Source organism: Lepidochelys kempii, chromosome 16 (genome assembly GCF_965140265.1).
Source record: "Lepidochelys kempii isolate rLepKem1 chromosome 16, rLepKem1.hap2, whole genome shotgun sequence".
Lineage (NCBI taxonomy): Eukaryota > Metazoa > Chordata > Testudines > Cheloniidae > Lepidochelys > Lepidochelys kempii.
Window position 1 is genome coordinate 20658600 of NC_133271.1, and position 23658 is coordinate 20682257.

At 48.3% G+C, this 23658-nt stretch overlaps 1 protein-coding gene across 1 annotated transcript in view; it reads right to left on the bottom strand.

Moving 5' to 3' along the window:
- SARDH (sarcosine dehydrogenase) overlaps window positions 1–23658 on the bottom strand; it is a 100206-nt gene that overhangs the window by 61039 nt on the left and 15509 nt on the right. The window contains exons 8-11 of the mRNA XM_073314286.1: window positions 23496–23625; window positions 16640–16726; window positions 16287–16377; window positions 4760–4901 (exon numbers count right to left, since the gene is read on the bottom strand). Of these exons, the coding sequence (XP_073170387.1) occupies window positions 4760–4901; window positions 16287–16377; window positions 16640–16726; window positions 23496–23625 (450 nt within the window). The remainder of the gene's footprint in view (window positions 1–4759; window positions 4902–16286; window positions 16378–16639; window positions 16727–23495; window positions 23626–23658) is intronic.

Consider the following 23658-nt stretch of genomic DNA (forward strand, 5'->3'; position numbering starts at 1 on the left):
CAGATAGCACCCCCCTCTGATATCAGAGTATACCATGCACAGTGCCATCGCACACCAGCCCTCAAATCTCAACTCTCTGTGGAGCAAGAATTCCAGTAAAGATCTAATGTGGGGCCTGATCAGGCTGGGGCAGGCTACAGAGGCATTGTCCTACTCCCAACCCCAAAGAGTCTGTGCCAGGGGTGACACCGAGATCAACCCTGGCATAGGTAACTGGCATGGCAGCCAGGTCAGCAATGCCACATGGCACCCCACCACGCTCTCTCTGTGCTCCGAGACAGGTTGGTCTGAGCAAAGAATTGAGAGCAAGGCTCTGCTGTGTTCTAATTCTGGCAACCTGATTTGATGGGTAACAAGCCTTGGGGATAGGGGAGAAGTGGTAGACGTAGCATATCTTGACTTTAGTAAAGCTTTTGATACGGTCTCGCATGACCTTCTCATAAACAAACTAGGGAAATGCAACCTAGATGGAGCTACTATAAGGTGGGTGCAAAACTGGTTGGAAAACCGTTCCTAGAGAGTAGTTATCAGTGGTTCAGTGTTGTGCTGGAAGGGCATAACAAGTGGGGTCCCGCAGGGATCAGTTCTGGGTCCGGTTCTGTTCAATATCTTTGTGCCATTATCTAAATCATTGATGGAGAGCACACGTATAAAGTTTGCGGATGACACCAAGCCGGGAGGGGTTGCAAGTGCTTTGGAGGACAGGATTAAAATTCAGAATGATCGGGACAAACTGGAGAAATGGTCTAACATAAATAGGAAGAAATTCAGTAAGGACAAATGCAAAGTACTTCATTTACGAAGGAACAATCAGTTACACACATACTAAATGGGACATGACTGCCTAGGAAGGAGTGCTGCGGAAAGGGATCTGGGGGTCATAGTGGATCACAAGCTAAATATGAGTCAACAGTGTAACGCTGTTGCAAAAAAGCGAACAGCATTCTTGGCTGTATTAACAGGAGTGTTGTAAGCAAGACACGAAAAGTAATTCTTCCGCTCTACTCCGCACTGATTAGGCCTCAGCTGAAGTATTGTGTCCAGTTCTGGGTGCCACATTTCAGGAAAGATGTGGACAAATTGGAGAAAGTCCAGAGAAGAGCAACAATAATGATGAAAGGTCTAGAAAACATGGCCTATGAGGGAAGATTGAAAAAAATTGGATTTGTTTAGTCTGGAGAAGAGAAGACTGAGAGGACATGATAACAGTTTTCAAGTGTGTAAAAAGGTTGTTACAAGGAGGAGGGAGAAGAATCGTTCTTCTTTACCTCTGAGGACAGGACAAGAAGCAATGGGATTAAACTGCAGCAAGGGAGATTTTGGTTGGACATTAGGAAAAACTTCCTAACGATCAGGGTGGTGAAGCACTGGCATAAATTGCCTAGGGAGGTTGCGTAATCTCCATCATTGGAGATTTTTAAGAGCAGGTATTATCTAGACCATCCCTGAAACTTAGTCCTGCCACCAGTGCAGGGGACTGGACTAGATGACCTCTCGAGGTCCCTTCCAGTTCTGTGATTGTCACATTCCTTCCCTCTGTGGCGCTGGGCAAGTCACGAATCCCTCAGGGTGTCCCTGTTTGAAAAGCAGGAGTGGAAATATTTCTCTGCCACCCAGAAGAGGAGGGGATTTTTTAGCTGACAGCTGGAAAACACTTGGAAAATTAAAAGCACAACGGAAGTGCTGAGTGTGATTGTTCTTCGCAGTAGTAGGATTTGTGTTAGCAGGGGTGTGATCGTCTGACCTTCCCTGTGGAATTACACAGATATGCAGAACAGCAGCTGGTGAGCCATTGATGTACTAGCCAGCCGATGTCTGGCTTTTCTGGGACCCTGGCACTCATCTGCTGCGATGAAGTCAGGCCCCGGTGAGGATGGTCAGACATCTGACCAACCCGGCAGCCTGTTCTACCCACTTTCCAGACCTGGCATTTCCATGCTGGCAGCTGTTTGCCCATCTCTCTGTGCTGAGGGTTCGAGACATCAATAGCGTAGGGACACAGAGCTAGAAAACCACAGAGCCCACGCTGTGGGTTTGGGATGGTGGCTTATCTCAGGGGAGTCTGCATGGCATAACCTGCATTTTCACTGCCCTGTGAAGCACCAGACACACCAGGAAAGCATTTGTGGAAACCACCCCAGGGTGACCCTTCCCAGACATTCCTGGTTTTATCAGCATTAATTAGATGGGGGCTACCCTGAGAGCAGAAGATGAAAGGAAGAGAAGGAACAAAAGACAGGAGCCTCACAAAACAATTCACTCTGTGCCTGCGACCAGCACAAGGACTTAGGTGGACATTAGCAATGCATTGGTCTGCACATGAGTGAATTCAAGCCTCTGTAAACTATGCACCATAAGAATCAAAGGGGAAAGAATAGTGGGCTTCATTGAAAAATGCTTCTAACAAGCTAGTTAATAAACAACAATGATCAGACCTAGATGAATTTCTATGGCTTCTGTTATGCAGAATATCAGGTCCTTTCTGGCCTTAAAATCTATTAATTGGTGCAGACCAGAATTGGATTATTATAAAAGGGAATGGGATTGTAGGAAGTGGTGTTTGGGACCAACTCCATATAGTCCTTCCTCCAGCAGTAGCCAGTACAGAGTCTTATTTATTTAATTATTGGGCTGCGGGGGAGGATGGGGAGAGGGACTCAGGTGTTTGAGTAGCTGGGGGAATGAAATTTCTTCCAGCCACAGACAATTATGAGTTGGCTTAATGATCTGAAGGCAAACAATGTGTATTTTAATACAGCTACATCCCATTGTGCTAGGTGCAGTAAAAACACAGAACGAAAAGACAGCTCCTGCCCCCATAAGTTTGCAATCTAAATACCAGACAAGAGACAACAGAAGGATATAGACAGATGGGCAGAGTATAAGGAACAGAAACAATGAGACAGTATTGGTCAGGATGATAGGCAGTGATCTCTGCACACCAACAGCCTAACTGCAGTCAAGTAATAATAGAATAAAATCTTGTAGCAAGGAGTTCCGCAGGCTCCATATGCACTGTGCCAAAGTTTGGGTTATTGGTTGATTGGTAACTGACTGATGATAAGCACAAGGGCCAGATTTTCCCCAACATAAATTTCTAAAGTAGCAAAAATAATATTCTGATTTAATATTTATATGCCCCCTTTTTAATTTCTTCCCTGTTCCCCCCTTCAAAACAGTCTCTACTCACAGTAATAAAGTGAACCATCAGGATATTTTTGTTTTGTGTTTATGTTAAAAAAGAATATTTATTGTTGAATATTTTAGAAATTATTCACATCTATTTATAAAACACACCCATGTTTTGGTGCTTAATGTATAAATACCAAATTGTCACTCAAATGGGCACCATGTATTAGACATGCTATTAAAACAAAATTGCATTCTCAGTGACAGAAACCAGCTAAGCTGTTGACAGCAGAGTGGGGTGTGCGTGTGAAGAAATTTCTGTATCGCTGCTCAAGGCTCTGCGCTACAGTGGGGGTAAATGGAGGGATCGGAATTAACAACCAGCTGAAACTGGCTCAGGAAACTTGGTTTCCAATTCTGACCTTGTTCACACTGGTGCAAAGGTAAATGGAGTCACTTCAGATTTACAGCAGTGTAAATGAGACCAGAACCTGGTCCCCTGGCTGCAAGCAGGTGGTTCTGGTGGTGCTGAGCCATGGTAATCGTGGGTGTTGCGTGTGCAAAGCACCTTTGAAAAATCAGGCCTCTTTTTTAAGACCCCAAATTTGAAAATTTTGGCCTGAAGGGATTGGTTCAAGATGACATAGGAGGTCAGCAGCAAAGGCAAGAAGAGAAGCCAGTGGTCTGGACTCTAACCACTCAGAGAGCTCGCCCCTCCAGAAAACCAAAGAGCAGTAGGCATCAGAGAGCAACCAGCTGCCAAGAGCACCTGCAAAACCTTTTCCAATGAGGCAGGGACCTGGTGCAATCCCAGGAAAGCACTCACTGTTTAAAGGTCCGTCTCCACATTTCTAAGGTCCTGTGTCCCTTCTTCTCAGTCCCCCTCAAGTCTGCCCGGTAAGTGTCTCCGGGAACAGTCCGGCACCAGCCCAGTACTAGGCTTGGGACCGAGCAGAGAAACAGAGTCAGTGGCAGCTTTTGAGCTTCCCTTTTAGAAACCCTCCTTCCTGAGGTTTCCTGCCACAGAACAGTTTCGCTCTGGCCACGCCAGCCCGACCTTCCTGAGGGATTTGGAGTCAGGCAGTGACAGCTGGGCAACAGAGGCCTGGAAACTGACAGGCAGTAGTTGGCTATTAATACAGCGCCATCTGCTTGAAAGTGCCGGCCGCCCACACTGCCATCTCCACGCGTCACTCAGCCGGGCTGGCGAGACAGCCAGGGAGAGCAAGGGCTGGTTTTTAAAGAGACCCACCATCATGCAGGAGACCCCAGGGCCCAGTTCGCCACTGGTGTATTTGGGCACAGTGCCCTTGATTTCCTGGGAGCGGTGCCCGGTCACACCAGCAATGGGTCAGGTCCCTGGTTCGTCCCTGCCTCCAGTCTGTCACTTTCTGCCACAAGGGTAGCCTTTTGCATTGTGCAGTGGTTCCCCTTGCGACCAAATAAGCAGCTGCTTTTCTGGGTGCTAAAGGGCAGGCCTGGCCATTGCCCCCTCAAAGTTTGGTGAGTGGGCTGCGGCATGTTCTCATGGACAAGCCTTGCTTAGATTTGACATTGCTACCAGAGGCAGCTGGGTGCCTTGCTCCCCCATGCCCTCAAGCCAGCGTTTCCTGGGGGGTTGGGCACTGACCTCGTGCAGGGGGTCCCTCCTCATGTTGCGCCCAGCCAGCGGCTCGTCGTAGGGGAAGACGACCGAATAGTTCTTGGCGTATGACTCGTGGCTTCGCTCCCGGATCCAGCGGTTGTTGGCGGTGAGAGAGCGGTGAAACCTCCTGAAAGGCAAAGAGAAGGCGACCTTCAGAGGCAAAGCTCCCTGCCCGTGCTCTGAGGGCCATGCGACCTTACAACAAAGGGAGGAAGCCATTGTTACTTGGATTATAGGAGCCCCTGGAGTCTGCAGCTGAACTCACAGCCACCTTGTGCTAGGTGCTGTATGTACACATAGTGAAAGAGCCTGCCGTCTAAACAGAGAAGGCAGGCCCCTGAAAATACCAGCTGTGCTGGTACCTCCCTGGCCGGTGCAGAGCTGACATCAGGGCTCTGTGCTGGCCCTGCTCCCAGCCCCCTGGGGTAGGGTGTCAGGGGCAGGCCGGGCAGAGGGAATGTGAGGGAAGGGATCAGGAGGGTGTGGGCGCAGAGAAGATTGCACCACAACTATTCTCCACTTCCCAGGGCCTGCATAGCTGATTGCCAGGCGGAGAGGTCGGGGTACCACGCAAGCTGCTCACACACAGCTCTGCCACTCCCCTCAGCCTGCCGTGACATGTTGCATGCTAGCCCAGTGCTCACACAGCTCTAGTTCGGCCTGAAAGCTCCCTGCTTTTCCGTCCGCTCCCCCGCCCCCCACACACACACGTCCTCAGCTCTGCCACTGCCCCTCGACTCTGCCTCATAGCACCCCTGTTATTTCAGTCCTGGCCTTCCCACAGTGCCCCCTCCTACTCCAGTCCTGCTCTCACCCCCCAGCTCTGCCAATGTACAGCGCCTGGCCTGTGCCTCCCAGGCCCCCGCTACACCCATCCTGAAGCCCTTTCTACAGAGCTGCCAACTGATTACAAGTATGCCTGACTGTGTGTTTCTGGGAGGAAGGGGGGTGCGAGAGGGGCTGTAGAATCATATAGGAAGTGCTAGAGAGAGGCCAAACAACCCGTTTTCTCATGATGAGCTCGGACTAGTTATCTCAAGTCTCCTGAGGCGAGGGCCTAGGGCACTAATCCCCTACTTCTGGTCACAGGTCGCCAGGCACATGGCCCCCTGGGCTCTCTACCTAACCAAGCCCTTTCCTCTCACTCAGCATTGTCAGAAGGGACCGAGAAGCGGGAAGGAGACAGTGAGGGAGCCTCATTTGGGGCAAGGAAGGCCGAAAGGTTAAGAGCAGGAAGGGATTTTTTTTAAGCTTTTCTTGTCCCTTTATGGGGTGACTGCACTGCAGAAAGGAAAACATCCCCATGCCTTGAACATCCCGCAAAGAACTGTGGAATCAGATGCTCACCTGGGGCCATGGGGCAGTTACCCCTGAGCCTATAACCCAGCCTGGCCCATCTGCACAGCATGAAGGAGCCATCTTCTTTCACTCTCTACCCACGCGGTGGGCTGTCTGTTCTTCTCCCGCAACAAGAAAACAAAAAATCTACCCAAATCCAGATGTGGAGGCAGCTGTTGTGGTTTAATCAAGCCTCTTAGGAGGAAACATGCTAAGCACCAAGTTATAGATGCTGTTCTTTGCACACAAGGAGCCCTGCTGGTGTCCAGACCCTGGGAAGACGATGGAGGAAGAGTGCCTCTGACCGCCAGATGTTGGGACTGGGCGAAAGGGGATGAATCACTTGATGATTGCCCTGTTCCGTTCATTCCCTTTGAAGCATTTGGCATTGGCCACTGTCAGAAGCCAGGTTACTTGGGTAGTCGGACCACTGATCTGACCCAGGATGGCCGTTCTTATGCTAGGAAAAGGGATGAGTGTGCTCTTGAATTAGGTTGGGGCACACAATGGAGGAGGCATAGGGCCAATAGAAAGCAACGCTGACACCTCATTTTGACCCTGACAAGAAAATTTAAACTAACTCTCTCCCTCCCTGTGTAAATCCAGGACATAGATTCACAGACTTTAAGGCTAGAAGGGACCATTACAATCTTCTCCACTGACACCCTGCATAACACAGGCCAGAGACTCTTGCCTAGTAATTTCTGCATCTAAAGGGCCTTTTCCATGCAGGATGGAGGGGAGAACCTAACTTCTGTGTTCTCCTCATGCAGGCGTTTCATGCCAGATAGACAAACAGGAGCGACGAGAACACTTTGCACTTAGGTAGTGCTGTGCAAAGATGGCTAAGCATGGGGAGATAGGCATGGAGGTTAACCAACATGCCCAAAGTCACATAATGAGTTAGTTGCAAAGCTAGGAATAGAATTCAGGCCTCCTAATTCACAAACCTTTGCTATGGCCCCCCAGATAACACTGCTTCCCAGGGAAAGATAAAGCCATGAAGCCTCTGCTTTGCACACAGCTATCTATCTTGAGTTGAAACAGCCAGTCAGCCTTGGGGCTTGGCTTTGATAATTCTGATAATCTAGCAGCAGTTCCTTTGAGGAATGCTGATCTGTGTGGGCACCTTGGTCCACGTGGCAAGAAGGTTCATGAACCAGACTGTCATGCGTAGTGTTCTGAGCTGGCAGCCACTGCAGGTGCGTGTGGTTCAATGGCATATTTATCGGTTAGCAGGAGACCCCACCTAGCTTCCTAGCTTTCATGACTGGGGCAGCGTCGATGCTGAGCTCTGCCGGGCCCAGCAGCAGAAGCAAACTTTTTTCAGAAACTCTTCTGATAAGAGCGGCTACCTGTGAGACCGTGAGCGTCTTCTCAGCCAGATGAGTGCGGAAGAATCATAGAATATCAGGGTTGGAAGGGACCTCAGGAGGTCATCTAGTCCAACCCCCTGCTCAAAGCAGGACCAATCTCTAACTAAATCAGGGGCAGGATATCCCAATGGGTGCTGATAGGGCAGGGGAGGGGAACTGAGGCAGCAGTAAAGTGGATGGACGAATCCAAATGTATTGTGATCTTAAAAATAATACTTAACCTCCCCACCCCCAACACACACAAAAGATCCTCAAGGAGAACAAGCAATGTAGGAAAAGCAAAAGAAAGCCATCCGGTGTTTGGGGAGTGGAATGCAAAGGGCAAAGAGATCTCTGCCTGGATTTCTGAGCTCATAAAGGCCCCAGTGCAGGAAAGCAATCCAATCGCCTTGATTTCAGTGGGACTAAAGCACATGCGAATGTGCTGTCCTGATTTGGGGCCTCGATTGTCAGTATCAGATCTTTAAAGCACAGCTCCCAGCCCCTGAACAGTTCAAGGGTCTGGGTTCCAGTTCCAAACCCTGGGAAATGTTTGGGTTTTTTTTCCCCCCATAACCCCATTGCTTTTCCTTGGTGTAACATTTGGTTTTTAGTTATTGCTGCTCAGGAGCTAAGGGGGTGTCAGGATCCTGAAAATTCACATCTCGTGTTATCATCAGAGATCATCTCAAACTGCAAAAGTGAAGCCCAGGCCCTGAACTCCCACAAGCATGGGGGAGTGGTTTTGGGGGGAGGGAGGTTTGCATCTGGGTCCTTTATATAAAGAGTCATTTTGCAAAATGCTGGTCCAAGTTCAGATTTCAAACCTCCCTACTGCTTCAGGGTGTTTGGATCCACCCCACTTTCTAATTACCAGCCTGGAGAATAACTAACCACATTGGGTGCTCCATTGCTGGCTAGGGCACACATAAATGAATGGGAGTGGGGGCACAAGCAGAAAGACTCTTCCTTGGTGCATGAAGGGGCAGACTGGAGTAGCAGTGGGCGTGATCTGATTCTTACAGAGGATACTTCCACACTGGCCCTTCCTCACGGGATTTGCACAGGATGAGGGCCCAAATCCTCAAAGGTGTTTAGGCACCTAACTCCCTTTGATTTCAATCGGAGTTAGGAGCCTAAATACTTTTGTAGAACTGGGCTGAAGAGCCTGGCTCCTAGCATGAACTAAGAAGGCCCAGTTTATCCAGTGGAATGGGGTGATTTTGGAAAGAGAGCTCCAGCATTTTCCTTCTCCCTCCTGTATGCTGCACTGTGAAGCCATTTTACTCTGGGGAAATGGCATTTGCTCTGGAAATGCAAAAGAACCTTCCCCCAAAAAAGAGAGATGGACTCTAAAAGAGACACCTCAGCTGTGTCCTCGCATTTCTCAACAGGCTAACGAGTCCTGAGCAGACAGCCCACGTGGGTGTAAATCTGAAAGAGGCTCATCAATGACGCTCAGACTTCTTGCCATGTCAGTGTCGCTAGGCAATTAAAGACATTCAGATTATTAAAAGGGGCTAATACCCCCTCTTCAAAAAAAACTACCCAACCCAACAGCAGCAGCCTTATTTGATTACATCTCCCATGTGATGCACCCAAGCACTGGTTCTGATTTCTGATGTAACTCTTCATTCCAGACGGAAGGGTCAAGTATGAACAGGACCCTGATCCAAAGATGATCTGGGAAACTTGATGTGATTGTACCCACTCGCCAGCAGGACTTGACTGCATGCTCTGATTTGGGGGGATATATACTCTCTCTAGCAATCTGAACAACTCCTTCGCACATGGGCTGGCCACTGGAATATCACTGCTGTAAAGAAAAATGGGAAACCCACTAACTTGGGGGGTCTTGTTTAAAGAAAATCGTCGAAAAGCTGCGAGGCCAGTGCTTACAGCAATGGATTCTCTCTGTGCCCTTCAGAGCAGGCTGGCCCACATCCTGAACTGGTGTAAACCAAGGTAGTGCCACTCGATTCAAGGCCTATTTACATCAGCTGAGGATTCGACTCAGGTCTGAAAACCTCCTGAGCTTCACCAGCCTCCTCTTTGCACCTTGTGTGGTCATCTACCCCTGCACAGGGTGGGCCTGATTCTTCACAACCCTGCATGTTGTGCTGCCATTTACACCAGGGCCAAAGGAGCACAAGATGCCACCACCCCCAGAGTGGCAACATTTCACACTCCCTTTGCACAGGTGCAGAGTGACTGGACTGGGTGCCTGGCAGTAATAAATTCAGTCTCCTCCCCTTCCCCCGCCCCCAAGCTGGGTACAAATGTATTCACCACGCACGCCTGTCCTCGCAGCTGCCACAATGCACTATTCGGGTGTCACCTCAGCTCAGAGCCAAGCTACCTTCTGCAAGAGACTGGGCCAATCTGAACACTTCCAAGCCATTCCCTGACACAGTTCCGCTGTCTTTCCTTCCATTTCGCCCTCATTATCATCAACTGTCAGATGCCATCAAAGCCCGAAGGCAGTGCCCGCCCAGAGTACTGCAAGCCGGGTATCAGCCTCAAACCAGCACCAAGAACGGGCTGTTGTTTCTGAGGGAGGATGCCTGGAACTAGTGACATGAAGCAGGAGCAGAGAGGGGGAAAATACAACTAACCCTGGAAGAAGACACTTTCTAGCTCTCCCTGATTACAAGGAAGACCCACCGCCACCACATCGCGCAGCCGGAACCATGCAGGATAAGTGAATGTGCATCAGCGCTCAGAGAAACCGGGGCGTAATTACATCTAACGCATCCGTGTCCGAGAGGCCTTGGTGCTTCAGTGACGCGCTTGTAAAATGTGTGGTGTGTGCCTCTAATAGCTGGTCTTTTAAGGGCTCAGCTCCTCCTAGTCCTGTCAGCTAAAGGAATTCCTGCTTTAGCTGAAGTCTGTGCTCAGATACTGAAGGTCATAGGTTCTGACCCTACTCATGCAATAGGTTAAGTATGGTTTGTTTCAATCCTTTTTTATAGCCATATTTAACTCCATTACACTGGTCTAAATCCATAGCAGCGTTTAATATACAGCGCTTTGGAGCCAGAGGTCTCAAAAGCACTCTACAAAAAATGGTAAATATCAGTATCTTAATTTTTCCAGAGGAGAAACTGAGGCACAGAGAGGGGACATGATTTGGCCTGAAGTCACTCAGCAGGGCAGTGACAGAGCTGGGAAAAGGACCCAGGTTTCCTAAGTCCCAATCCAATGCACCATCTACTGGGACACACTGCTTCCCATAGCAACACTGCATTCATTAGATTAGCTGTGGATTTCTACTGGAGAAACCGAGATCCTGAATTTGGTTCTTTGCGTCTTTGCCTCCCTTGAAGGTCTCTGCAGATTAAAAGATGAGATGGAGCGTAAGAATTCTCATCTGTTCTTTATCCAAGCAAATGTAACAAATAGAGTATGTGAGACAATGGACCACAGCAGAACCGACTCACACCATATGTGACCAAGCTGTACTGTTCCCTGATCTCACTTCTGGGATGGATGCTTTTTATGCTGCATGGACCAAATTCTGCAGCCCTGATTTAAGCAGATTTATACCAGTGTAACTGGGGGCAGCATATGGTTTCATGGGGGCAGGATATTTCAGGCTAAATTCTGCTCAGCCTTCAGCAAGTCAAGCTGGCCTGCAAGTGCCCCTCTCTGGTGCAACACTGCCTGAAAAAGGAAAGAGCCATGAATATTCTTTACATTTTTCATCCAGTTCTCTCCAGACTGAAATAGACATAAAACCCAAAGCATCTGAAATTTGTTGGACATAATTTTCATCTCTCAAACAGAAAAGCTCCTTGAAGGAATGTGCTACTTCAGCACATGCTCATATCATTAATTAATTTTTATTATTATTATTATTAACAGAGACCTATAATTCACCGACAATAACCTCCTCCTCTCTTACCGATGGCACCTTTCCCATCCATTGACTTTGGCAAGCAGGGGAGCGTGTCTTGCAAAATTGCAGTGGCTCCTATCCAGCCCACAGCTCTCAGGTCTGGAGAAGGGGGAGCCAGACATCAGGCAACAGGCAAGACAGAATATCATTTATAGGGCCTTTTCAAACAATACTTTCAGCTCCCCTCCCCTACCCCACCCCCACCCCCATTTTCTCCATGGACAGGAGATGGGGGGCGCTCAGAAAACAGCAGATCAGACCACAACATCAACAGAAAAAAGGCTTTGGGGTCTTTTTAAACAAGAGGTTTGAACTTCTCTTTCCCCCCACCCCCATCTTGCCACTAATACAATTTTTTAACAAACTAATGGGGGATCCGTATCTCCCCAACACTCAGCTGAGGTTAATGCCGGGGTTTGCAGAGATTGTCATCCTGCTACAAGTCCTCTGGTATGGCGAGAGGGGTGGGGAAGGGGATTGCTAACATGTGCAGCCCTTTCATGTGACTTTTGAGAGTTAAAATTCTTCCACTCTACTTAGCGCTGATTAGGCCTCAGCTGGAGTATTGTGTCCAGTTCTGGGCACCACATTTCAGGAAGGATGTGGACAAATTGGAGAGAGTCCAGAGAAGAGCAACAAAAATGATGAAAGGTCTAGAAAACACGACCTATGAGAGAAGATTGAAAAAATGATGTTTGTTTAGTCTGGAGAAGAGAAGACTGAGAGGGGACATGAGAACAGTTTTCAAGTCCATAAAAGGTTGTTACAAGGAGGAGGGAGAAGAAATTGTTCTTCTTAACCTCTGAGGACAGGACAAGAAGCAATGGGATTAAATTGCAGCAAGTGTAGCAGTTTAGGTTGGACATTAGGATAAGCTTCCTAACTGTCAGAGTGGTTAAGCACTGACATAAATTGCTTAGGGAGGTAGTGGAATCCCCATCACTGGAGACTTTTAAGAGCACGTTAGACAAACACCTGTCAGGGATGGCCTAGATAATACTCAGTCCTGCCATGAGTGCAGGGGACTGGACTAGATGACCTCTTGATGTCCCTTCCAGTCCTATGATTACTGCTGGGGAACACCCTGGAGCTGAATTCCCCTGGATTTCAGGACAGTTGGGATCTGGATCAAATACTTTGCATCTGGCCTCTTGTCCTGCTGTGTAATGGACTAAACATCTTTGCATTTGGGGAAGTTCAGGTCTCGTTTTGTAGCTCATACTCATCACTACCCTCCACTTATCACCTGCATTAATCAGCGGTTAGACTCAGCACAGACACTTAGGCATGGGAGCCCCAGGGGCCATGCAGACCTGTAGACTGGAAAGGAAACCCACTGGCAAAGAGCCTTTTGGATAATAATCATGGGCATCAGGCAGGTCAGCTCTCTGGGACTTGGTCTTGCTTGGAGAACTGGGACTGGGGCCTCAAAAGCCACAGTTGTCTGGTATATCAGCATGCACCACTTCACGTATCATGGCTCACCCACCAGCCATCTTCCTGGAGCCTCAGCCCATGTAGTAAGGCAGTGAACATTTGACAGAAGCAAGAGAAGCAACTGCCAACAGATGAAATATTTACAAGTGAGCATTCGAAAGAATAAATATTTAAATATGTGGAAAAGAGAGCTATTTAAAGAGGAGTTTAAAAAAATAATAATAAAAAACCCAGCAAGGTTGAACACTGGGTTCATAACTCCAGGAACCACAAACTAATAAACGAGTGGGGTCCGACTTGCCATCTGGCAGAGACACAAACCAACCTGGGGGCTAGAAAATCCATCATGCACAGGAACTATAAGAAGCTCCATACCAAGCCTTTGCCCTGCCCAGATCCCTGTTTGGAAAATTATGCTCTGCTCCCCTGGCAGTTTCAGCTGGTTCTGGTATTCTTCACGTGTTGTGAAATGTTCAGCAGCTGCCACACTCCAGCCAGAGGTGGCTGTCTGTCAGTGGTGGGTGAAGTGACAGATCCACATGTGCCTATGTATGTGAGGCAAATTCACCCTTGGTGTAACTCCATCAAAGCCAATGGAGTCACACAAAGTCACAAATTTTGATAGACTTGTTTTTAAAGGGCTTTCGGATCTGTCAAGCTGAAAGCTTCTGTACTCGACGCTGTGGTGTATGCTAAGATTGCGTGATCATTATCAGACATGGAGGGGGAGATTATCATAGCTGCCTGGACAACCCAAATCCCTTCATTAAATTTGAGAATCTCAGCTGCAGTTTACGGAGATGAGACAAAACAGCAAAGCTCAGATCTGGATTACAAACCCCACACGGCTTTTCGTAAGTGCCTAGCGCCCTTTCTAATATTGCAGCAGGTTCTTTCCCAGCATAATGATCTCCATGATCTGTAAGCAGCATACTTCCTAAAGAGGGACCGGCTGCAGGGCTAGGAGCAGGAAGGTCATACACTGTATTTTTCTGCTGTCCCCTGCTGACAGTAAGGTGAACTGTTCCTTTCCATGGTACTAGCCTGGCCCAGTGGGTCTGTGCGGGGTCTGCCTTTTGTTGCGATGTGACTTTTAAAGCTCACGTCTGACAGCTTTTTTTTTCTTATCATGCCTCTAAAACAACAAACCCAATAAAGTATAATTGAAAACGAAAAGCCAATTACAGAGCCTGCATCTGCGCATTCAAAACCTCATGGCCCATGTCCTGCTGCGGGGGGAAGATAATCTTTCGCCAATTGAAGTCGTCACCCCAATTATTAACTAAGAGGATTAGGCACTGCACTAATTGAACACCACCACCACCCAGATATAATTACCCTGTCTTCTCTCATCATTGCAATCTCCTGGTGTCTGATGGAAGCTGTTTGCACGAAAAGGCAATGGAGGAAATGAGATAAACCCAACATGTAAATTCATTAAAGCGATCCAGTGTAATTAATTTCAACTCTTCAGAGAGATGGGGCAGCTGCCGAGAGACTGGTCCTGTGCACGCAGGGAAATCAGAATTGTCAGCCTGCAGACACCCAGTTTTGACTACAAGCCAGCGTGAGCAAAACTACCTCGTAATAACTGGCCCAGCTTGGGCACCCAGCAACATCTAGGAAAGCAGCTCCCATTCATTCACCCAGATGCATAGCCTCCATTTCCATTACACCTCAATCGAATGCAATAGGACCAGCATTTGAAAAGGGCTTCAATCATGTCTCTTACTTTGCCCCTGCAATTTTCCAGGTGCACTTGATGCCAGTCAGGCATCTAATTCCCTGAACTGCCCAGCCCATCAGTTATGCTGTCTCGTGATGCGACGTGCGTATCTGGGGCTTGAGCATGTTAAAGAGACCTTCTGGCTCCTGAGAGCGCTACATTCCTCCCCACCTTCTACAAGCCAGACTGCTTATGCATTAGTAAGAGCCCAGAGCCCAGATCCATCAACTGATGCAGCCAGGGGAATTCAATCCACAGCCTGCTGGTCCACAAGCAAGTACCAGCCCAGCTGAGTCCTCAGACCCTCCCCCTCCCCGCCCCAGCCCCATCTCTCTATTTATAGCTCTGGTAGGGAAGGTCTCTGCCTGACCTGCCATGTTGCTTTCCACCTGAATACGCATAGAGGGGATGGGAGGGAGCTGGGAAGAAACTGACTTGAAGCCAGACTGAGGAAATCACCTTGTGCAGGCTTTATCTTTCCAGAAACTCTTTCTTTACTTTGAGTAACTGAAAAGGAGTCCAATCCCCCCACACCCCCATTAGAAACCTTTGGCCAGAGGGAATGCAGCACTTTCAGCAATTACTGACACAACAGAAAGATCAGCAAATCCCTGACAGCCCATCCTCCCTTGCACGGTTAAATCCCCCCCTCCCCCCAAGGTTGGGCATGAGGTAAGAGTTTCTATCTCTCTGGAGGCAGAGCAGCACACAGCACGTTGCCTCTTGGGTGTGAGAGGATCACACTCCCTAAGGGCACCTGGTCACAGGTGTAACACTCCCGCTTGGCTAGACATGGGCTCAGGCCACCACCTTCAGAACAGGGGTTCCAAACACCCCCAGATTAGGTGGTGTTTGGGATGGGGGCTTTGGTTTGGTCCATTAAAAAGATATGAATGGGGCTATTTGCAAAAACTCCATCCAGTTAGGGGTGGGATTTCAGTGTTGCCAAGGTTTGTGATTGTTTTGAGAGTCGCATGACAAAGGGCGACGTCATGAAAACCCCAGTTCCAGCAGCCACATAAACACACGAGAATCGGAGCTGTCTTTTTATTTAGAACACTTTCTGGTTCACTCATGTTTGCGGAGCAAAACTCGAAGACATGACCCCAGTGCACCCTCGAGGCTCGCAAACCAAGTGACAAAGGAAAAAAACCCTAAAAATCAGGATAGTTTAAAAAAATCTCATAATTTTTGAAAGTTTGGGGACTGCCCATACTATTTCAAACACCCCTACTATGAATGGGTATCTGGATCTGAGCTTTTTGACTTTGGATCCCTCTCTAATAATGACCACCACTCACCTAAGTACTTCAGTGCTACGGCTCAAGGATGGCATTGTGGTTAAAGCCCTCAAGTTGGATTCAGAAGATGAGGGCTCAATTCCCTGCTCTGCCCCACCGGCTGTGTGCGATGTTGGGCAAATCACTTAAGATCCCTTTAACCTCTGGTTCCCTTCTGAGATCGATAGAGAGCTCGGTGGTTCAGGCACCCCTTCTCTTGATGTGCACATTCAGTGCCTGCCACAACAGAGCCTTCCTTTTGGTTGAGTGCTATTGTAAGATAAATAATAACGTGAACAATGTGCAATGTTTCCGCCCCAGCTCAGTGGGGCTGGATATGCAGCCACCTCAGCACTCCCAGCTCCTGCCAAGAAGCAAAGCAGAACAAAATGCTCCTCCTACATGTGCAGTCTAGAACTGACCCGTGATATCTAGCCAGAACAGGGGGGAAACATTCGGGGTTAGGGTAGATACTAGCCTGATATCATAGCCGTACATATCCTTTTCGGGACGCCCATGAATTATCCAGTGGGCCAATTCCTTCCCACAGCCACCTCCGAGCATCATCCCTGAGCAAAAAGAAAAGGAGGAGAGGACTGTAAGCGGAGTCCGGAAATCAATTTTGGTTGTTTTGAGCCTGATGTGCATTCAAAACGCCCACTGCTTGACCCAGGAAGTGTTTGTGGCACGAATGCAAGATGGGGAGCCCCTTACATCTCCAGCCGGGATAACCCTCTCCTGAGCCCAGTCTTCCCCCTCCGTGAAGCTGATGGGGTTTTGGTCTGGCTAAAAGAAAGGAACTTTGACTTTTTTCCTTTGGTCTTGTCTTACCCGCACTATTGAAGCCACAGCCAAGGAAAAAGCCTCGGACTTCTGGCGCTTCCCCCATGAGGGGCTTATGGTCAGCAGTAAACGATTCTAGAATGCAGAAAAGATGACACAACCCATCAATACAGCCCTTACCAGCCACGAGTTCCCCACGCGTTTCAGAGATTGGTCACGCGGCTCCAGAGTGGGGCTTTCAAGTGTTCTCTGCGCCCGCTGGAGTCCGTGAGAACAGAGTTAGACCAACATGGCGTGAACTTGAAAATATCACCTCAAGGGTCCCTCTTTCTCTGACATCTCGGGATGTAGAAGAAATTGCTGCTGCCCCTTGAACAGGGGCATGAATGAGCAGGGATCAAAGCCGAATAGCGCTCCGTTACCATGGTAATGAGCACATGTCATAAGGGCCTGATCCAAAGTCCATTCAGGTCAGTGGAAAGATTCCCATTGTCTGTGATTGGCTTTGGATCGGGACCTGTGAACAGAGACGAGGCATGATAATGATTGGTGGAAACAGACAGAGACTGATCGGTACCAGGAGAGACAGGGTCTCTTCCAGAATGTTCCTACCCCACCCTTGGCGAACCCAGATACATTTTGATGCAATCAAAATAACTCTAGCTGGCGCGGCAACAAGAAGCTAATGTTACAGCCTATTTCAGTGTTTGTCTGGGGGGCAAAAGGGGGAAATATCAGGCCAGGAAACAATAGACCCTTTCTTTCAGTGAAAGGCCTGCCCCGAGCTAAAGCCAAACCTCCCCCGGAGCCATGCTAGAGTTTGGTGGGAGATTTCCTTACTCAAAGGCTATCTAGTGCATTTGGTCTTTGGGGAAGGTGCTAAGCCCCTGGCTTTGCCCAGAAAACCTTCCAGTTCACCTTTCCACCAGAACAGTCAGCAGAACCCTGACATGCTTCTCCAAAGAGCCGGCAGGGGTGGGTGCAGAGGCGATCACAGAAGGCAGAGATGGAGAAGACCATTTTGATCATTGGCCTACGGTTTAGATTAGACCACAGGCTCAATCCATGCCACTGCCGATGGAGGACTCTTTCCTCCTGGATATTTTCCCAGTACCTTGTCCATCTAGTTCATATCCCAAGTGATGGAGGTTGCATTGCCTCAATGGGAGACCGCAATGGGCTAAGCCTCTGCAGAGTTTCCCTGATAGTTAGACTTCATCGTTCCCTTTCTTCACCGTATCCCATTGATTCTGGTTAATCCCCCCGTCTAGGGTGACCAGATGTCCCGATTTTACAGGGACAGTCCCAATTTTGGGGTCTTTTTCTTATATATGCTCCTATTACCCCCACCCCATCCCAATTTTTCACATTTGTCTGGTCACCCCACCCCGGCCCCCCCTTGGTGGTTTCCTGAACAATTCTTCTTTCACAGCATGTTCCTGGCACGGGGCTTTCGAAAGCAAGGCCATCGGCTGCACAGACAGGGGAAGACCCTGAACAGGAATCTTTAAACATAAAAGGGCCCTTTGTGAAGTGAGATGACTCCTCTAACTGAATTGGCAAATGTGCCAGGAATTATTAATTCCTCCTAAATTATTATTTTAAACAGTCGTCGTTCTCTGAATCGCATCCAATGCAAGAGATCTGTGTTGCTCCATTAGTCATCTTTCCGAGGGCCGGGCCAGGTTAATGTTATTGTTATTTTCTTTTTATCCTAATCTGTTGCTGCTGGTATGCTTCATGAATTTCAGATAAATACTTCTTTATTAACCTAATGGATTTCAGCTGAACAGATGCCCCGGGCTCTTGTGTTAATGATGTCTCATTCTGCCAATTCCCACTCCAGATAGGGCTGTCAGGGACAGTCATTGAAATCGACCCTGTTACGTGAACAGTTTCGCTTTCAATGAATTGACAATTTTGGCAAAAAGTGGTTCATCGAAAAATTCCTGGCCGGGTGCTGGGCTCCATACAACTCCAACGTAATGTGAGTTAAGTCCCGTGAATCTGCAGCATGAAAAGCTGAATTCTATCCTCACGGCTACTAGTAAGTCCCAGCTAGCCACAGTGATCGGCATGACAAGCATGAGGCCCTAGATGGCATGGATCTGTTCCTATGTGGAGGACAACCCTTGCAGTTGATAAAAAGTTAATGGGACACAGAAGCCTGGTTAAGTGGACTATGCTTGTGCTCTCTGTTCTAAGAACATTTGGACAGTGCTCTCCCACTGAAACCAGTTCCCGACCCGCCCTGTCAAACCCAAGCCACCTTTTGCAAACTGGTTTGTTATGGCCTTGAACTCTATTTTTGCCATTAATGGGGATTTGTCCCCCTCACCCTCAGGAAGCGAAATGGGCTGCAAAACTATAAAGGGGACAAGCGTTTCTTCTATAAAAGATTTACTGCGCAGTGCAAACAACATGCTTTTGCCATGTGTTTGTGCTTTCCAAACCCACCGTGACTTGGCTTTCACAGACAGAATGCATGCAAGTTTAAATCCAGAGTGCACGGGGCGCGGGGGAAGGATCAGTGAGCCTTTAGAAATTACATTTATTGCGTTACAAATATTGTATATAAAAAAAGTTGGCTTCCTGCAGGAGACCTGGCTTCTCAGTGGAGACTGAGAGCTGCACTTACAGCCTGATTTAATCAAAGCTGCGTTTCCCAGGGCCAAGGCATCTACCTTGTAAATGTCATGTTTTATCTGGTTAGGAGCAAGAGATGTGTCCTACTTTCCCTTCGAGCAACTGTGCAGCTCTGTCCCTGTGGGGCTGGAGGGTTTTTCCTTTTAAATACTTCAGTGAAATGAAACCAGGTCTTTATGGTGCAGGCTTCTCCAGTTAATGCAGAGCAGTCTTGAAATGGAACCTCATAAGCTATTCCTCAGACTCCCATATAGCACTGCACTGTATCTCATTTCAGACTCAATAACCTTTTATATAAGCCATGCAGGCGCCAGACCTAGAACTGCCAATGGTGCTGGATTTACAGATCTGGTAGATCTTTTCCATCCCTAATGTCTAAAGAATCCAGTCATGCTGCCAGTCATGGATATTTCCACAAAAAAGATCAGCAATAAAATAGCCATCAGTGTTGACATTTTTAAATGTTATCACTAGGTTTCAGAGTGAACATCAGGTAGCTATACTGCCCCTTTGAGCTATTGTTTCAGGGTGTCTGCACCCTAAGAAGGATAGTGCTTCATCTGGTTGCATACCCTTTCACCTAAAAAGGTTTGCAGCTGCCAGAGCTTTAAACTTTTTTTCCCCAAAAAAAATAAAAGCTCAAATTCTGAAGAAACTGAGCAGACCCTCATCGTCATGTTCCCAAGGCAGAGCAATCTCCTGATGAGAGCAGATCTGCTATGAACTGGACCAAGAGCAAATTCATTTAAATCTTTATAAGGTTAGATTCAACCAAGGAAAGCAGAGGTGAAAGGTTGCCTAAGAGTCTGATATATGGAGAAGAATAGGGCACGGGGTATATAGGTCTCCGTTCAGGGCTTTGTAGGAAGATGGCTAGCTCTCTTGCTGACTAGAAGACAGACCACAGATGCATGCTGCAGGGATGACCAGGCAAGATGGGCTGGCCCAGCTGTGTTGAATTAAGTCATCCCCTTAGGACACTGTCAAAGTCTTCTGAAAAGTCACACTGCCTGAATCTTTGGGGAAAGAGGAGGATGCGATCAGGGAAAGTGCTCTCTGTGCAAGTCTCCAAACCTTGGTTGTGCAAAGCCTTTTCTAAAGCCTTCGTTTAAAACTCCCAACTTTGGGAAGTTGGTCCTGGTCTAGTCACCAGCCTAGATACATTATTTAGACTTCTAGGCACATGCATTTGGACCCTGGCTATTGGACCCATGCACAGCTCAACACCCATTTTCTGCAATGCAGACACCAGGGGACTGATTTCCAGCCATCACAGTCCCTGCTGAGTATTTAGTATTGCCAGTCCATTCCCATGGATACAGCGATGCTCAGATAGCAGAAAGCTTCAATCCAAATCCCTCAATCTGTAGGGGCTGCTGTAGTCTAGGGCAAGGAGTTTGGGCCAAATGTTGGGAGAGCTCTGCGCTACCGCATGACTCTGCCATGGACTTGCTGTGTGACCCTTGGCAAGACACCGCAACTCTGTGCCTCAGTTTCCCCACCTCTAAAAATGGAGATAACAACACTGCTTTGCGATCTAGAGATGAAAAGCACTTAGGGTCTGATTTCCAAAGGCATTTAGGTACCTAAAGAAGCAGATAGGTGCCTAGAGGGATTTTCAAAAGCACCTAGGTGCCCAACTCCATTGATTTCTTATCTGCATCTTTAGGTGCCTTTGAAAAATCTGGCCCTAAGCATGATGATCATTTTCTCTCGGCCCCAGAGCATTAGAAGACCCCTGCTGGCACACCCGTGTAAAAAACTATCCCTGTGCAGAGTTGAGACGTGAAACGAGCAGCGAGGAAAGAGGTGTGTGCCTGGCGGTATCTACACTACAAGCCGGGGGGGGGTGATTCCCCTGCTCGTGGGCACACGCTCGTGGTAGCTCTCACTGAGATCGCGCGAGTGTAAATAGCAGTGTGGCCACAGCAGCGTGGGGAGCGGCGGTGGAGGTACGGCTGAGCCGTGCCACCTACAGACCCACTGGCTTCAGGAGGATTTGCAGCCAGCACAGCTCAGCTGTGCCCGTTACCGTGGCTACACGGCTCGTCACACTTGCGCCAGCTCAGAGGGCGTTAGCATGAGCACGGTGTACACGGCAGGGGAATCTCAACCCTAGCAATTCGTGTCAACGTACCCTAAATGTTGAGCAGTTTCCCCCCTACATTCTTACTTTCCTTACTGAGGTTCTGGAGTCTCTTTTATCCCTTTACTCCTGTATGCCAGGTCCCAGGAAACTGGGATTTTTCCTTTATCCTCTCTGCTGATGACCCCCAATTGGGAATCTGTATTACCAGCTAGTGTTGTGTCAGGGTATCCCTTAATCGCAGTGCGGCAAAGCGTTCCCCGACGCCGATCGAATCCAGCTGGGAGGTTGGATCTGTCCGACACCCGTGGTACGCTACCTCAGGCTTTGCTCCGAAACACTTGGAATGTTCCATCTTGGGGACCATTCTTCTAATGGGGCTGGAACTGAAATGTCTCAACACCCCCGCCAATGGTTACCCTGCTGCCAGGTAAAGCATCCCAATTCACCTCTCCGTCTTACTCACACCCCTAGATTTGAAGGCATAAATAGGTCCCTCTTTTGCAGCTGCAATCTGGAAAGGTCATGCAAGGTGATGCGCAAAGGGAGCCAAAGCAGCTAGCCACCTCGCAGGATGTGTGTCCTAGATGACCTCTTTCCTAGTTTGTGCCCACAAATCAAAGACCTGGACTTCTATAGTAAGTTATCATAGCTGAGGGTGCAAAATAACTTCACACTTGCAAAAAACAGAGGCCAGTATCTGAAAATCCGGCCTTTAATGTTCAAATCCAGCCACAGCAAAGTCAGTAGTAAACATGGGTGACATTACTGCACGGCCGCACCCACTTTCTCTGGGATTTGTTTGGCTGCAGACTTTTAGCACCAAAACCACTGAGCAGCGTTGCCCAGAGAATGAGGGAAAAAACCCCACTGAAGTGTAACAAAACTCGTGGGCTATTTTCCTCCCTACAGTAGGCTTCTGCCACCACCTTCAGGAATAGGATATCATTGCATCCAATCCTGTGACGTTCTCCCTTTGTATTCCAACAGGCTTATTTCCTTCGAAGAACAATCGGGTGCAAACAAGAGCCTCCAGGCAGAGGTCCCTTTGGTGTTCACGTGTATTTGCCAGTTCTGCTTCACAAGTCGTGCCTAGCACTTCCCCACTCCACTGCATTTGTATCTCCAGAGGCTCAATGGGCCTGGTGTGGCGTTTAGAAATGCTATACCTGTCACAGCCCGTCACAGAGCTTCTGAGAAATTCAACCAGCCTGAGATGCTGTGTGTACAGTGTAACAAAACCGCCTCAGCCAGGACAGAATCTTCAGTGGAAGCCTAGAGGGCGTGGGACAGCTGTCACGTCCTAGGGGCCCTCTGACAGAGATGCTGAGGGGATGGCCAGAACAAGACCAAACTGAAATTCTGGGGCTCCCCTGTCCCATTGCCCCATCCACCTTGAGACTTACATCCCCCAAATCATTACAAGCCAATCTGTGAGCTTTCCAGATCAGACATGTGCGAGAAGCACACTATCCATCATGCCAGGACAGAGCCAGCTCAGCTTTGCTCCAGCTTTTAGTGCCAAGGCAGGTCAACCAAGTCGATATTACCTCTAATTAGCACTCCCACAAGCTGTTTGAAGCTGAGCAGCTCCCAGGATGTGCCAAATTCTCGCCTGCCTTTGAGCATGTTGAAGGAAAGCTTTCCATTCCAGCCCTGGCAATCTAGAGCCCCACCGCTTGGTAAAAACATGCAGTACAGAGGGGAACTGGCTTTGGGGAAAAAAAAGATTTGATCAATGCACTGGATGATCATGGCAAGCAGTGATCTATAGAGCCATTTCCCACCCCTATCTCTGTGCGATCAGCACGTTTTCAGGCTTTCTGCTTATATACAGGGTCTGATCCAAAACCTACTGAAGTCAATGGGAGCCTTTCTGTTGATTTCCATGGGGGCTGGACCAGATCCTCTTTCCATCTCTTTTGTGAGTGTGCGCGTGTGTGTCTTTAAGGAAAAACCAAGGAAGACAGACATTTTATCCATTCCCAATTTGTCGCCTTGCGTGGGTGGGAAGGAGAAAGCAAGAGAGACTGATTCATACTAACCCTGCATATAAATATAATCATTGCTAGCTCCAAACTAGGAGAATACATAGAAAAAAATAATCAGCACAGATTCACCAAGGAACAAAGCTGCATTGATGGCATGTGGAATGCACTGTCAAAATATTACCTGGTCCACAGACAGTGGATTTAATTCCGGTTTTCTCCAGCACTGGGACTCTGTTTATTGCACCTTCAATATGCTGCATGAACACATCCCAGTCCAGATCAAAGAGGCCAAAGGCAAATTTCTCAGATACCTGAGGGGAAACAGGAGCCGAGGTACACAGAAG